The 17,099-nt window shown below is 35.0% G+C and overlaps 1 protein-coding gene across 13 annotated transcripts in view; it reads right to left on the bottom strand.

Moving 5' to 3' along the window:
- The window catches only part of LOC108180164 (immunoglobulin lambda-1 light chain), a 219,336-nt gene that overhangs the window by 11,877 nt on the left and 190,360 nt on the right, over positions 1-17,099 (bottom strand). For 10 of the 13 annotated variants that reach the window (XM_073931713.1, XM_073931711.1, XM_073931712.1 and 7 more), the window contains 3 exons: positions 12,047-12,204; positions 11,390-11,707; positions 9,386-9,679 (listed from right to left, as the gene is read on the bottom strand). In XM_073931713.1, the coding sequence (XP_073787814.1) occupies positions 9,386-9,679; positions 11,390-11,707; positions 12,047-12,095 (661 nt within the window). In that variant the 5' untranslated portion in view covers positions 12,096-12,204. Of the gene's footprint in view, positions 1-1,592; positions 3,345-9,385; positions 9,680-11,389; positions 11,708-12,046; positions 12,205-17,099 lie in introns of those variants that run through there. The other 3 variants (XM_073931723.1, XM_073931724.1, XM_073931719.1) reach the window with 1 other exon arrangement.

The raw sequence follows: 17,099 nt of genomic DNA, 5'->3' as shown, positions 1-17,099 counted from the left end.
GTGATATTAGTAACAGGAAAATGTTCATATGATTTAGTTACAATACTTGTAAGGAAGTATGTTTTCATCTTTTAGTAGACATATTATATGAGAAATTTACTTTGTTTACCAAAGGAGTGGATCTAGATAGATTTGCATTGTAAACATTAAATAAAGGTTAAAAATGTATTCATTTTTTATTTCATATATTACGTTTTTAGTTATAATACTCCCAAAATCATTCCAAATAAATCTGCAGATTTTTAAAATCAAATTCTCAGCAGAAATAAAAAATGTCCACAGATTGTATCTGGCCCTGCTTATAACTTACTGAAAGCCATGTAGCATGTGAATGCTGTGTCTCTGCCAGATTCATTTATAGGAACCTATAAGCTATAAGTTTTTTTTTATACCTTTGAAATGCATACATTGATTTTTCCTCTAAACAATTTTATGCTGAGAATTTTGAAAAAAGTGACTTTTACAATTGTCTCTAAAATTACTTATGGTTTATAGTTTGAAGTAATATATTGTCTGGGTTGATGTTAACCTATAAATATGATTTCTTACACAAAATTGCTTTGCATCTGATCTACCAAACTGACCACTTAATCTGATCCACCACTATCCTGTATATGTCTCTTAGGTTTCGTTTGTGTTATTCATGTTTGTTATATTTGACCTTATGTATGTTTGTTTATCTTTTTGTTGCATTCCTTGTAAAGTGTCCTTGAGCTCTGGAAAGGCGCTATATAAATAAAAATTATTATTATTATTATTATTAATATGTTGTTTTAAACTACTAAAATAAGTATAAAAAAGAATGTGCAAAATCAAAAGCCGACAGAGCAGAGATCAATGTCCATTTTACAAATCATAACTTATGAATCACAAATACAGAAAGAGTCAATTTATTTACATTTATTTATTTATTTTACAGTTTAAGTTCTGAAAGAATTGACATAAAAATTTGAATGGTAATTTAATCTTTTCAAATATATGTATGATATAGGTATAATTAACTAAAGTTATTTGCTTGACAGACATCCACTACTTACACTCTTCAAAAAGTCCACTACTTACATAAATAAATTTTTTTTAGGAAACATGATGAAGTGACGCAAAACATTTTTTGAAGCCAGTACATTAACAGTAACTACTAAAAATTATCATGACAATTGAATAAATTCTATGATTAAAGTGGCAAAATCGTGTAATCACTATTGCACTCCTGTTCTCTTTTTAACATAATAAGGTCACTCAGATAATGAACATGATGCTCTCATTCTTGTGTCCTATTTTATTTCTACCAAATCAGCAGTTCACACAGATTACTTCTGAGTTGAAATTATGCATCTCTGTGGTTTCACTGTGGTACTTTCAAGATACCATTTTTCCGCTGACAAATTAGTGTGGACATTAACAGGTATGAAAGTCAGGTCCATATCTGCATTTTGTCCGTGTGGTTAAAGGAAACCACACAATAAAGAGGACACAGAAAAAACAAAAACACTAAAGAAATGAAAAGGGCTTCCTGCCTGTGACCTGCCACACACAACACAAAATCTTTAACACAACACAACACAAAATCCTAAGAACTATTATACCTGTCATTTAACAACATGACATACATTTTTATTGGTTAATATAATAAGATAATAACAAACACCATACTGTATACAATAATACAAGAAAGTACAACTGTTCTTGCTGAAAGTCTAATTGTTCATAAAATAGCAAGTCAAACAACAAAGCTATTGCAGTGACTAAAAGTGATGTCTGTCTCATGCATATCTAAGACTTTATTAATATGTGTAGTACTGATGTTATGTTGGACTAATTTATTTAATCTGCATGCAATGAATTTGTAATAGAATGCTTCAGTGCACACAGATAACTGTTAACATGTGATGTATGCTTTGTTAGTAATATCAAAATATCTAACATGATCTTTATATAATTTTCTAATATTTTGTATAAAGGAAAAATAATACTAATTCAAACCTACGCGATATAGTTTTAGCTTTTGCCATAAATATATCTCTGCTCTCTTGGTTTTGGGGTCCAGGGTCTCTCTTTGACACTCTTTATAGTTAACTTCATATAGTTTATTCAGTTGAAGGCAAAATTTTTTTTTTATATATACTACCCAAGGTATTAGGGAGGGACTAGGGACATTTTTGCAGTATTTCGTATGATAATTGCTTCTTCTGGAGAAAGTGTTGTTTAAGTTGGGCTTGAATCAAACATTTTTAAGGTCAACATTTCTAGCCCCCCTAAGAAATATATTTGTTTGATTGTCTACAGAACAAACCACTGCTGTCCATTGCCTAATTAATGTTGTCCACACTTGCCTAATTAACATAAATTGCCTCGTTAAGCTGCGGTCACACTAGAGAAATTCTGTCATACGACGGTGCAAAAAGAGGAGGGGTTAACCAAGATGATTAGACATTTAAAAAAGCGAGCAATCGCTCCATCCATCAAGTCATGTTTGATCCACGATTGGGCTCAGGCAGTCAAGTGATGCGATTTCGCAGGTCAGAGATCACCAGGGTTGAACTTTGCACCGCAGCGAACTGCAAAACTTGACGCATGACCCAGCGTTTCCGGTCTGATGTATTCGCGTGCGTATGAATGGAAGTCTATGGGGACAAAAGTCCAGTGTTACTGCAGCTTTAATCTAAATAACCTAGTTAAGCTTAGTAAAAGTGCTTAGTATCTTGCAAAATTATAAAATATTTTAGAAAAATATTATGTACAGTCAACAGTAGTATTATTTTTTTAATTACAATTTTAGTTCAAATTAAAATCTATATTTTTGATTTACATCGATTTTGACTTCTCCCACTCTTGTTGACTATGCTTTGGCTTATTCCCTGGTTTATCAGGGGTCGCCACAGTGGAATGAACCATCAGCTACTCTGGCATATGTTTTATGTGGTGAATGGCCTTCCAGCCGCAACCCAGAACTGGAAAACAGCCATAAACTCTCCTATTCACACACACACACACACACACACATACACTGTGGCCGATTTTGTATACCAAATTCACCTCTACTACATATTTTTAGACAGTGGGGGAAACCAGAGCACCCAGAGGAAACCCATGTGAACAAGGGGAGAACATGCAATCTTCACATAAAAATGACTAATGGTCCAGTCAGGACTCGAACTAGTGACCCTCTTGCTGTGAGACAACAGCTTTTTTTTTTTAAACTATAGACTTTTTGCTCATAAAGATCTTTATAAACTTTTCCCATCCCAGTTTATAAATTGTGACTGTTGTCACGAGCAGGAGAGCAAAGATTAAGCACAGAGACAAGTATATGTATTTTACAGCATGGCATACATTCACAGCATCTGTGGAAAGAGAAAATAAGAAAATGTACATGGGGCTTAATAGTATAGAAAATACTTAATACAAGGATTTATTCGCTGAATCTAACATTGATAAAAAAAATCATATATATAACAAGGACCCAAAAGTTTTGGGTTAGTATTATTTTTGAATGTTTCTGAATGTTTCATTTACCAGGATTGAATTTGTTTAAAGAGCCCATATTATGGGTTTTTGAAAATTCCCCTCCATGTAGTGTGTAACACAGCTCTAAGTGAAGTGAAGTATCCAGCTAAGGCTTAAATCTGTAAGAGTACAGTGTTTAAAACTGTTGATTCATCTATAAAAGAGTCGATTCATAGTGCTTCAAACGAGTCGCCTTGATACCGACTCATTAGGTGTTTCGCCATGACGTACGAACGAAACAAAGTTTTTCACGTGCACGCGCAAACCCGGGAGATTTCAAACCTGAGGCCCCGCCCTCTGACGCAGTAACCCAGACACACACACACACACACACCCACAAACACACGCACACAAACATGCCGGTCGATTGAAGTCACATTGCAGATGGATATATTGAGTCTCGATACCCAAAGATGAAACCTCAGCATTATAGCCAAGCAGTTGGAAACTACTGGAAACTTCTGGAAGCTACATGCTACAAAGAATACTTCATCTGCGTTTGTTAAAGGAAGGATCAGTAACTTACTGATGGCAGAGATGTATAGTAACGAAGTAGAACTACTTCACTACTGTACTTAAGTACTAAAAGGCAGTATCTGTACTTTACTGGAGTATTATTTTTTTCTCCTACTTCCACTTTTACTTAAGTATATATTTTCCATGAGTTTAATACTTTTACTCCGATAGATTTTTTATGTGCTGCATCGTTACTCGTTACTAGGGGTGTCAAAATGATTGATATCAGTTCAGTAATAGGTCATACCCGGTTATTACGTGATGACGTCATTTATCTCCTATGCGCGATGTCGCAATACTATGGCGAAGGCGGAGGCGCGAGTGCGAGGCGGCACAGCATATCAGCCGCTAGTTTACTATTAGGGAGAAATGTTGTAAAACTTCACCTCTGCCTATCTCTCGCTCTCTCACTTTGGAAATTTGACCCGCTGGCCAGTTTGTAAGGTAACTTTTCCTCTCTTCTTAGCTGTTAAAGCTGTGGATCCAGACATGCCTCATGTGCAATTAAGTTTTCTCTACTGTGTCTATTACCTGTGATAATCGCGTATTTTTCCCGCCATGGGTGAACAGCGCTTATATTTCTAAAGCCCTTTCTGTTGAGGACAATAACCAATCATAGCCGTGTAAGACCCGCCTGTCAGCGCTCTAAAAGCAGGCGGGATAATATTGACATGAGTTTATTAGCTGTAAATGCTCGTGCTGTCTTCTGTGCATGAGTTTTGTTTGATACATCCAGAAAGAGTGTTTTCTTTGAGCAGGTCAAATTAAGGGCACAGTTCGTATATCTGACTGCTGTATTAAAGGACAAAATTTTATTACAAAAAACCCTTTAACTGTCACACCAAGACAAAAGCAATAGAAATTTTTTGATTGCATTTCTTAACTCCTAATGTCGCTAGTTAACACAATCAGTGCATTTTTATTCAACACATCACATTATTTCTAAAATATCAGCCTCTACCAAATGGTTGAGATGTTGGTTTATGGTAAAAGTACCAGAATTAATAAATATACTACAGAAAATATGAACTGTAAGACCAATTTCATTAAAAACATGATAAAAATAAATAACAATTATTACTAAATCATAGCCATAAGCCATAAAATATTTCAGATTTTCATTTAACACAGTAATATACACATTTTCCTGTTTTTTTACAATAAAATCAAAATCAAGTGAATTTGTGAAGCAGGATTTAGTTTGCTTGTTTAGTTTAGTTTCACGAGTGCTTCCAGAAGACAGAACTCCTGTTTATTGTGGTATTAACCAATCAAACTTCAAAACTCCCAAAGTGTGAGTGTGTCTTTGTGTGTGTGTGAGTGAGAGTGAATAATGTGTGAGTAAGAGAAAACAACAGTGTGTGTGTGTGTGTGTGTGTGTGTGTGTGTGTAAGAGAGAGTGTAAAAACAATTGCAACCTATGTAATGTCCCCACAATACACAAAAATGTGTGTGTGAGGGAGAGAGAGATAGAGAGAGAACTGTGTGTGTGAGAGTGTATGAATGTGTGAGAGTGGGGAGAGAGTGTACATTTAGGTGTGTGCAGGGCTGTGTGTGTGTGTGTGTGTGTGTGTGTGTGTGTGTGTGTGTGTGTGTGTGTGTGTGTGTGTGTGTGTGTGTGTGTGTGTGTGAGTGTGTGTGAGAGAGAGAGAGAGAGAGAGTAAGAGAGAGTATGTATGTAAGTGAACATGCTGAATTATCTCATCAGTGAAGGCATTTTCTGGTAAAAGGGCCTGACGATGTGAGTTCTTGAACCATAGAAACTATTTACAGAGAAAAACAGTATCATAAGCCCTGTTTCTTTTCGTTCTGCTTAAGTACCCCAAAAAAGATATTTAAAATAAACAAAACAATTAGTGTATTTTGACTGCTTTCTTTAATAACTACATTACACAATACTTGTACTTTTACTTTCAGTACTTGAGTAGTAAATTTTGAAATAAACTACTTGCAATACTTAAGTACAAAAAATGTTGAATACTTTTGTACTTCCACTTAAGTATGGTGCTTAAAGAGCACTTCTACTTCTACTCAAGTCAATTTTTGATAAAGCACTTGTACTTTTACTTAAGTATGGGTCTCTAGTACTTTATACATCTCTGACTGATGGACATCAGGATGGGTTTCTTCCATTTCTCAAGTGTAAGTACGTGCGGTTAAAGTTGTTGCCTCGTTGACTCTAGCTTGCAAATGTATTTAGTTGTGATTTGTTACTTGTAACCGAGTGTACTGTATCAGGTTAACTGGCTATATTCTCTTATCGCGTGCAAAGTCACGTTAAAAACGCGACGCGTGCTGCTTTGTTTATGGAGCTCCGTGGTAACGTTAGAGGTGTGCATACCCGCGGCTGTCCCCGCGCCAGATTTCTGCGGCGCGGGAATAAATTTCCGAATAAATCGCCGGAGCGGTCGGTAACGGGTTTGATTTGGGACGGGAGCGGGCTGCCTGAGAAAGAGAAAGATGTGTCTGCTTGGTGCTTGTGTGTTAGTGCGCACACGCGCGTATGAGAGAGAGAGAGAGAGAGAGAGAGAGAGAGAGAGAGAGAGAGAGAGAGAGAGAGAGAGAGAGAGAGAGAGAGAGAGAGAGAGAGAGAGAGAGAGAGAGAGAGAGAGAGAGAGAGAGAGCTTTATGCTTGGTGCTGTGTGTGTGTTTATACAGATTTTCGGTTTTGTTCTCCCCCGCTCTTTAGCGGGATCGGGCGCGGCGGGCAGAATACGGGGCGGGTTCTAAGGCTAAAACCTGGCGGGTGCGGGCGGAAGCGGGAGCGTTCTCGTCCGGAGGTGTGTGTGTTTGTGTGTGTGTGGCAGCTAAAATCCACGCCTACACTATCTAGCGTGTATGAACTGTGATTACTTTTTAAATTGCTGATTAGCTATTGGCCATTTCACTCTCTGACTGAAGGCAGTCGACCAATCGCGACAGACTGTCATCGGTCCAATCAGCGCAGATTAGCTTCGCGCTAAGGAGGGGTTTGGGAACAAATGAATCACTGAACGATTCATACAGGAGTCGCTGGGATAATTAGGTAAAAATAAATGCAGATTATAAGACCATGAAATTGTTTTTTGACCTTGCATGCATATTAGACTGTTGTTGGAGACCCTTACAACCAAGATATGACCCTATTTCATGTATAATATGGGCTCTTTAAAGAATACCAGTCGTCACCTTGTAATTATAAGGTTCTGTCTGCTTTCTGAATGATTTTGAGATATTAAGCTTCAAAGTTTTTGCATTCCATAGCAAACAGTGTATGTGTAACATTTGATTTTTAAATAAAAAGTCTTAAAATGTAAACAACTTGTAAACAAAAATGTAAAAAACATCCCATAATGTAAACAAGTTGTCATTTAATAATAATATGTCAATAACTTAATTTTGACAAAAATGTCAGATAGAACCTTATAATTCTAAGGTGACGCAGTAACAGTAACAGTACTGTTTTTATTGCAATGTACACTCACCAGCCACTTTATTAGATACACCTGTCCAACTGCTCGGTAACGCAAAATTCTAATCAGCCTATATGGTCTTGGTCAAGACAGTCTGCTGCAGTCCAAACCGAGAATCAGAATGGGGAAGAAGGGTAATTTAGGTCAGCGGTTTTCAGATGGCGCGACGGGGGCCACAAAAAATTCTAAATGAGGGGTAATCAACAGGCCCACCTGGATTCATTTTGTGTCCCGCATCATTCTGTAGGTTAATGTATTTCTTATAATTTGAGCTCAAAATTACCACAAATATTAAGCTTTATGCTTGTGTCATTTAAATGCAGTTGATACTTTCACACGCAGGAAAAGAAGTGCAGCGTCACACCGCCATGCACAGGGACTTTTACTGAATAAGCGCTTCCGGCCGGGCGCTAAGTAACCGATCAGCTGGGCACTGCGGAGTGTGCGCTTCACTCGTTATAGTGCTCTATATTTAACGGAACTCAACATATCTCATCAAACTTTAATACTCTGAATAGAAATGCATTTTTTTCAAGATGTTAATCCACTTTTATCAAGATTTTTTAATGTAACTAATTGTAATGTAATGTTCAGTATGATTTTTAATAGAATAAATTTTTAATGAACATTTTAAAGCCAGCAAAGCTGCTAAAATTATGCAAAGTAAAACGTGTGGCTTATTTTAAGTGGTTTAAATGTGCTTCTAAACTTGAATACCCTATTCTAGAATGCATTTAGGAAAATATTTTTTTTTTGTGTTAGTCAGGATTGTCGACCTGAGTAAATTATGATGTGCACTAAAGAAAAAGAAATATAAATAAACAAAACTTCAACTACACTGAACCAATACAGCCTCCATTGTAGAGAAGATTGGAAAAATGTTGCCTGACCTGATGAGTCTCAATTTCTGCAGCAACATTTGGATGGAAGGGTCAGATTTGGCGTCAACAGCATGAAAGCATGTATCCATCCTGCCTTGTATCAATGGTTCAGGCTGGGGGTGGTGGTGTAATGGTGTGGGGGATATTTTCTTGGCACACTTTGGGCCTATTATTATCAATTGATTATCATGTCAACGCCACAGCCTACCTCAGTATTGTTGCTGAACATGTCCATCCCTTTATGACCATAGTGTACCCATATTCTGTTGGCTACTTCCACCAGGATAACGCACCATGTCATAAAGCATGAATCATGTCAAACTGGTTTCTTGAACATGACAATGAGTTCAATGTACTTAAATGGCCTCCACACACACCAGATCTCAATTCAATAGAGCATTGAGATGTGGTGGTATCGAAGATTCGCATCATGGATGTGCAGCAACTGTGTGATGCTAAATTTTCAATATGGAGCAAAATCTCTGAGGAATATTTCCTGTACATTGTTGAACCTATGCCATGAAGGATTAAGGCAGTTCTGAAGGCAAAAGGGGGTTTAAACTGGTACTAGTAGGGTGTACCTTATAAAGTAGCTGGTGTAGAATCCTTGTATTGTCAAAGCTGAGCGTTCAGCATTAGTACTCCATCTTGTTTTGCTCTATTTCATTCAGAAATAATTCTAGTATGCTGATAAATATAAAAATAAACATTTATTATTATGAATACTGAAAACAGTGTCATGGAAACTGAAACTGGAAATTCTTTCATTCAACTTTGTGCTTTATTTATCAGGGGTCACCACAGAGGAATGAACCACCAACTATTGCAGCATATGTTTTACACAGCAGATTCCCTTCCAGCTGCAACCCAGTACTGAAACTGAGACTGAAACTGGAAATTGTTCAAAGAATTTTTTTAGCAACACAAATGTCTTTCCCCTTGCATTTGATCAATTAATTGCGATAAAAAAAATCTCCAAAACCTTAAATGCTATTGTATTTTAGACTCTTTTATATTTTTATACTGTACCATGTGTCTGAAGAGATTTGGTAAAGATCTGTCCTCCCAATTCCACTACGCACACACACTGTATCTTCCTCTCCCATTGCTCAGCAGTGATCAGGATCTGGTTCCTGCTGATCTGAACGGCACCATCATTTCCATGTCTCAAAACTGCCTGTCCTTTCTCTTTTCTTCCCTCCACAGACCAGTGCATTTGAACCTGTGAAGATTTGGCCCCCGTCACAACACACTGAAGCGGGACTAAAGGAGCATTCTTGATCAGCGGCGTAAGAATATCAATAACAGGAAGCACAGTGTGTTCTGGAAAGAGATTAGAGGAAACATTAGACTATGGTGGAAAGAAATACCAAACATCAAAAGATATTTTGCATTTGGCAGCTGTTAAATAGGTTTGTCTGTGGTATAGAATCTGACTCATCAACGCCATACAAATAATGGTTTCCTAAAGGGATCGTTTACACAAAAATGGAAATTCTACCATCCTTTACACACCCTTAACTTTTTTCCAAACCCTTATGAAAAAATTGGAAATCTGTAACTAGCTTTAGTTTTTCCTATTGAAGTCATTAACCCCTTTCACACATACAGACCTTTGCGGTAAATTACCGGCACATTTCTGGAAAGGTCTGTATGTGTGAACAAGTCTTTTTTGAAAATACTGGTAAATTTGGTTATTTTCCAGAAAGAGAAGTTGTAACATTACCGGTAATTTGCTGGAATGCTGCACTATGTTGACACAAAAGCAAGATTGCCAGAAAGAGTGCGTTCACATCATATATATATATATATATATATATATATATATATATATATATATATATATATATATATATATATATATATATACAGTTAAAGTCAGAATTATTACCTGTCCTGTTCATTTGATTTACCCAATTTCTGTTTAATGGAGAGTAGATTTTTTCAACACATTTCTAAACATAATAGTTTTAATAACTTTTCTCTAATAACTGATTTACTTTATCTTTGCCATGATGACAGTAAATAATATTAGATATTTTTCAAGACTTAAGCTTTTTCAAGCTTAAAGTGACATTTAAAGGCTTAACTAATTAGGCAGGTTAGTGTAATTAGGCAAGTTATTGTATAACGATGGTTTGTTCTGTTGAAACTATCGAAAAAACTATCGAAAAAAAAATTGCCTAAAGGGGCTTATAATTTTGTCCTTAAAATGTTGTTTAAAAAAATTAAAAACTAATTTTCATTCTAGTCAAAATAAAACAAATAAGACATACTGTGAAAATGTCTTTGCTCTGTTAAACACCATTTGGCAAATATTTAAAAAAGAGAAAACAATTGGGGGGCTAATAATTCTGAATTCAACTATATATATATATATATATATATATATATATATATATATATATATATATATATATATATATATATAAATAATATATATATAAAGGTTTTACATATAGAACAAACAAAATGCAAACTTCATTCTAAGGCCCTCAATGGTAATCGCAGAGTAGTCAACAGTGATTATACTACTAGGTTAGTTTTTGCTTTTGACTAGACATTTTGTACCTAACCAGTTACATAGTTACAAATTAGTTTTAAAGGAGAAATTAAACAAAATTGTACGCATTCCTAGTTATGTTTTGACCTTATTTTTAGGAAATCTGTTGTCTAATAATTTGGAAAGTTGTCAAATTCTAGGTTGATCAGCCATCATCTGCCACCAGACATGGTTTACTTTATTTATTCAAATCACACTTTTATTTATATAGTGTTTTTAAAAATACAGACAGATTCAAAGCAGCTTAATGGTAACAAACAGAACTATAACAGAATCACTATTGCATCTTGATAAAATAAGAGAAATTTAAATTGTCAATTGATGAAATTGCTGAGGCCCATTCTGGACCACAGGGCCCTATACACTGCATTTGTGTTGTGTCAATTTATGTTTGTTAGGCTACTAATATGTATCTTACTATAAAGCAAAATAAAGAGATTATTATTATTTTGAAATACACAAGATCTCACCTTTCACAATGACTCTGGATCCATTGCCAATGTGAGCGAAGCGGCCATGAACAGCTGCACAGTAGTAAATACTGGAGTCTTGCACCGTTGAGTTAGTGATAACAGCAGTACAGATGCTTTTTACAGATTCAGAGTTATGAGCATCCATTTGAAGTCTGTTGGTGAGGCTGATTGTTGCGTTTTCTGAATTGACTCTCAGCCAAGTCACTGCTGAACACGAGGAGTATAACTCTATAATATTGCATTTTAAAACAACGTCCTCTCCAGCCGTCACCTCAGCCACCATCGGCCACTGCGTCACGATGGACGGCTCTGTTACTAGATGAAAAAGATTGTAATGTCTGTTATTGTGTCAATATTTTTCACTTCCTTTAACAACTCAATTTTCAACTGACATTAAAAAAGTATTTTATTTTGAGGAATAACAAAAATCAGATCATTGAACTATATCAATCCCATCAATAATACTTTGGTTTCTGGATATTAAATGCAAATATATAAAATATAAAAACAAAATTTTATTCATTTTAACTACTTAAATACATTAGCACCTTTGTTATATCAATTTAGTAGTAGTCACAAAACGTTCCGTTAGCAAATATGCATTTTTGCAGACCCTTTTATGCATGAAATGATCAAAATAGAACAATAATTTACCTGATCCCATAGCGTGAGATACCCAAATCATCAGCAGCCACAGGCTCATCTTTATAGTCTTACTTTCACTCAACTGAATCTAAACTTCTTCTGTCTAGGTCAGCAAAATCTGGTCTTCCTTTCAGTCATCTGATTGGTCTTCTTCTTGAAGTCAAAGACTAAAGAAAAGAAAAAACACAGGATACTCAAGACAAAACTTATGCTGAAAACAAATGCACATCAATGTCTAATCACACCTCTTTTCTTTGGTATAATTACCAGTCTGACTGAATTGCAGGACCTCAGCACACTACACTGAGCTTTAATAAAACCTAAAATATTAGTTACTGAATTTGAAAGCCTGAAAGAAAGAAAAATCTTCATCAAAATCCAAACATAGATCTAAATCTAGATTTTATTTTTCAGTAATTTTGAGTAACCCTTATGCAGCAAAGATAACAGAGTAAGATGATATTTTATAGGCCAAAAAAACAACATTTCATTTTATTTTAATAGTCCACTTTGCAAATTGTCAAATAACAGTCCTTACGGTATAGGGGAGAGCGGGGCACAAATATCCATTATTATACAATTAATTTATTTGCATTATTAGCATTAAAAAAAATTCTATTAAAAACTTTTTTTATTTAAAAATGTTTCCAACAATATCCAAAAATTGAAAATTATTTTGTTTGTTTACTTGGTGTTACAAATAACCCCCCTGTGTCATGTTTTCCCTTAAAACCGGCTAGCTGTCATTGTGTCTCTTACATCTTACAATATGGTTCCATCTTTTAGACTAGAAGATGGTAATCACAACAATATGAGATTTTACTTACATACTTTTGCAAAAAAAAAAAAATATATATATATATATATATATATATATATATATATATATGTTGAAGAATTATTAGCCCCCCTGAATTTTTAGACCGCTTGTTTATTTTTCCCCCAATTTCTGTTAAATGGAGAGCAGATTTTTTTTATCACATTTCTAAACATAATAGTTTTAATAACTAATTTCTAATACCTGATTTATTTGATCTTTGCCATTATGACAGTAAATAATATTTTACTAGATATTTTTCCAGACACTTCTATACAGCTTAAAGTGACATTTAAAGGCTTAACTAGGTTAATTAGTTTAACTATATAGTTATATATATATATATATATATATATATATATATATATATATATATATATATATATATATATATATATATACTATAATAAAAAACTTTTATGCTGCAAAAAATGGTATTGTCAATGGTATTTATCATCCAAACTTTTTTTTAATAATTGGCAGGAAGACGTCTGTTGACACTGTGGTGAAAACCTCAGAAGCATGCCATGCTATGAGCAAATACCTTAAAACTCTGTTACATTTTACCCCGCACTCCTTTATTAGTTGATTGTCTGCTTATTACACTCTGAAAATATTTTAAAGCTGTTTTAACCGAACTATATACAAATATGGACAAACCCTACCATTGACAAATGTAACCCGCTCATTGAGTTTGTCCATATTTGACCAAAAGTTGGGTTAAAACAACATAGAGTGTATCTGCTAGCACTTTATTTTGATGGACCCCCATTAGACATTTCACAATAATATATATTTTTAACTATTTGTTATGCTTGTGTTGTTTTACTTTAAAGTCTTTGTGAACTGGAAATTTCTGTTGCTATTGCTGCTATTATCAGTATGTCGTATTTCCAACTGAAACTAATATTATTGAGTAGGGGTGGGGCTTTTATTTTTGTGCTCCTCCTTGGAACTGTTGAAGGCGTGTGGCTAAGAATATTTCACCCAATCCATTAAGCTGACATCATTATAGAAGGGCTGCTATTCCAGAGTGAAGCACATGGTTAGATTTTGATAAAAGATTAACAGAACTTTTTTTTTTTTTGTCAGTGGATGAACTTGTACTTAATTATTCATATTAAAGACTCACAAAGTTTTCTAGTAAAATAAACATTTAAATTTAGATTTCATCCCAACTTTATATTAGATTATCATGAGGCCCCTTGTTGAATCTGCTATATATTTTTCTGGACAATCAAAGCTCTTTACACAATGGGAGAAATCTCATCCATCATCGTTATGCAGCATCCACCTGGATGACGCGATGGCAGCCATATTGCGCCAGACCACACTCCACACACCAGCTGACTGGTGGAGAGGAGACAGAGGGATGAAGCCAATAATGGTATAGGGCTGGTTGGGAGGCCTTGATAAACAGAGGCCAGTGGGCTGATTTGGCCAGGTAACCGGGGTTAAGCCTCCACTCTTTTACTAAGGAAATCCTGGGGTTTTTAACAACTACAGAGTCTCAGAACCTCGGTTTAACGTCTCATCCGAATAAGCGCTCACTGAGCAGTTTAGCGTCACTATACTGGGGCATTGGGACCCACACAGACCACAGGCTGGGCACCCCCTGCTGGTCTCACTAACACCCAGCAACCTAGCTTTCCCATGTGGTCTCCCGTCCAGTTACTGACCGGGCGCAGCTCTGCTTTGCTGGGTGACCATGTGAGAGTTGCGGAGAGCTAGCTGACAAGTTAAGTAAAAAAAAATTCTCAAAATTATTTTAAAGTGCTTGTGTGTGTGTGTGTGTGTGTGTGTGTGTGTGTGTGTATGTGTGGGTGTGTGAAACTGATACTGTATGTGGCCAAGTATGGTGCCCAGTACTGCATTTAATCTATGTGAACACAAAATCAGAGCAGTGGGCAGCCTTATTCCCCTCACCTAATCCTAGATGTTGAGAGTACTGGTTATTAACTCCCACCACCTACAATCTCTGTACCAGGTGCCAGGGCTCGAGCCTGCATTATTACTGATACACAAACAAACCACCAAAACACATTTTAAGAAGTTTGAAATATTGTAATAATTGTTTTTAATTGACCTTTTGTAATTTACTAAAATGTACAGAAAATTCAGTTTTGTGTGATTCGCGTTCAACCTTTGAAAAATTTAATAATTTTGACAGTCTGAAACTATCTGTTAGTAATTTCAGTCATACTTTCTGTACAAATGTAATCTGTAAGTTTATGATGTCTCCACCAACATATATTAACTTTAGCTCTCAAACATTAAGGCCTGGAAGAGGTTGTTGAGCTGGAATGTTGAGAAGAAGTTGTTTTCCGCTCAGCAAGAGCAAATCAAATCTTACTTTTTACATTCAAATGCTGAAGACTCAGGCTCAAAACTGCACTGTTAAATTGTAATCCAGATACAGATTTTTTTGGTTTCTGATACAAACTGTAAGTGGTAGACCAGGGGTGCACAAACTTTTCTTATGAAGTGCCAAAAACCAAACTTTATTGAGGCTAGTGGGCAAAATTTATTTAATAATATTTAAAAATAACTATAAAACATTGCTTTATATTAAGTAATATGGTATAATATATATATATATATATATATATATATATATATATATATATATATATATATATATATATATATATATATATATATACACATTTTATAATGAACTTATTACTATAAAAATAAAAACAATCTCAACTATAATAGTTACACTGTTTTTTTGTATTGATTTGCTCGCCCATGTCTCCTGTATAGCCCTCTTTTTGTCGACAGTATTTACATTTTAAAACTCAGATTCATTAACATTTAATTGAAACATTTAATTTCAGTTTGGCTCAGTGACAGGGCCGGCGCGTCTATAGAGGCGACCTAGGCGGCCTTCTAGGGCGGCATCCGCGATACCTACTTTGGCCCACGTGGTCTACTTTGGGCATCTCTGTGGTAGACCAATCTGACTAATCAGAGTAAACTCTAAAAAATGTGGGTTTTTCAGAGGTCAGTTTTTACACTCAGGGGGAAAAAAAACGGTTTTATAAACTATATCAAAAATGTATGTAAAAATAGATTTTATGTAAAAGTTTACAACTTTTTAAAAGTTAATAATATCATTAAGACACCAATATGGGGATAAACTGGGTGAGTGCAATGAGAAAAGCATTGTTTTTTATCGTAAAACAAATACATATTTAGGATTGTAAAAAATTGCATTATAAGGACTCTTTGATTCATATCACTAATACTGCATTTAGTACAACACCTCTCTGCAGGTGGATGATGACACATACTCATGAGCAAATACTTACGCTGAACACTGGAGCATGTGTAATCCATGCATCACTACTGCACAAGTGTGAACATGAGTCTGTTCGTACAATGCACATTTGTTCTCTTTGTAAATATGTTACATTTTAGACCGCAGGTAAAACAGGCAGTTTGCAAATGGCAGTTTGCCATCTAAAAAAACTGCATGGTATGTGAAGAATGTAGACTTGAACTGAGCTGAAATTAACATCTACAATGAAAAACACGGCTGTTTGTGCTTACACTGAAAATTAAACAAATGTGACAATGTGTGTTGCAAGAAAGAGAAAAGAAAAAGATATATGCCTCAACTAAATATGGGTCTAAGCCATGAAAGTTTAAAAAATAACTAACCAGTATCAACATGCACTAAATACAACTGACATCACTTTAAAAGACAGAAACAAAAGGGCTTTTGTTTTCACTTATGAAATGAAGTACATTTAATTGTATTGAATTTGCACTACTTTTAAAAATGATATAATTAGAGATAAAACTTTGAATGAAACAAAAGGCTCCTGCACTATACTTAATAAGAGTTCACTTTCACAAAGAGTGCTTTAAATTATTGTCAAATTAAAATTTTTACTTTAAAGTAAGTATATTTTAAAACATTGTTTTAATAAAAGTGTTCTTTTGAAGTTAATGTGTCAGTTCATTCAGCTGTACAGTTTTACCATATTTTAAACACAACAGATCTGTGCTCTGAACATCTGAAATATTGATATTATTCTGCTTGCGTAAATTCATCAGTTACTCAAACCTCAATGTCCATTACCTTTTTGCACAAGAGGGTGGAGCAATCGTTTAAAGATGCTGACACATTGCTCAGTTTGTTATTTGTAAATCTGCATGCTTATACACACACCTCTACATTGCTGTCCTGTCCTATACGCTGTAGTAAATCACCCCTGTAATGTTGTCAAAGGAGTG

This window comes from Danio rerio, chromosome 19 (assembly GCF_049306965.1).
Source record: "Danio rerio strain Tuebingen ecotype United States chromosome 19, GRCz12tu, whole genome shotgun sequence".
NCBI lineage: Eukaryota > Metazoa > Chordata > Actinopteri > Cypriniformes > Danionidae > Danio > Danio rerio.
The sequence above is the reverse complement of the archived record's forward strand: the minus strand, read 5'-3'. Positions and strand labels throughout refer to the sequence as shown.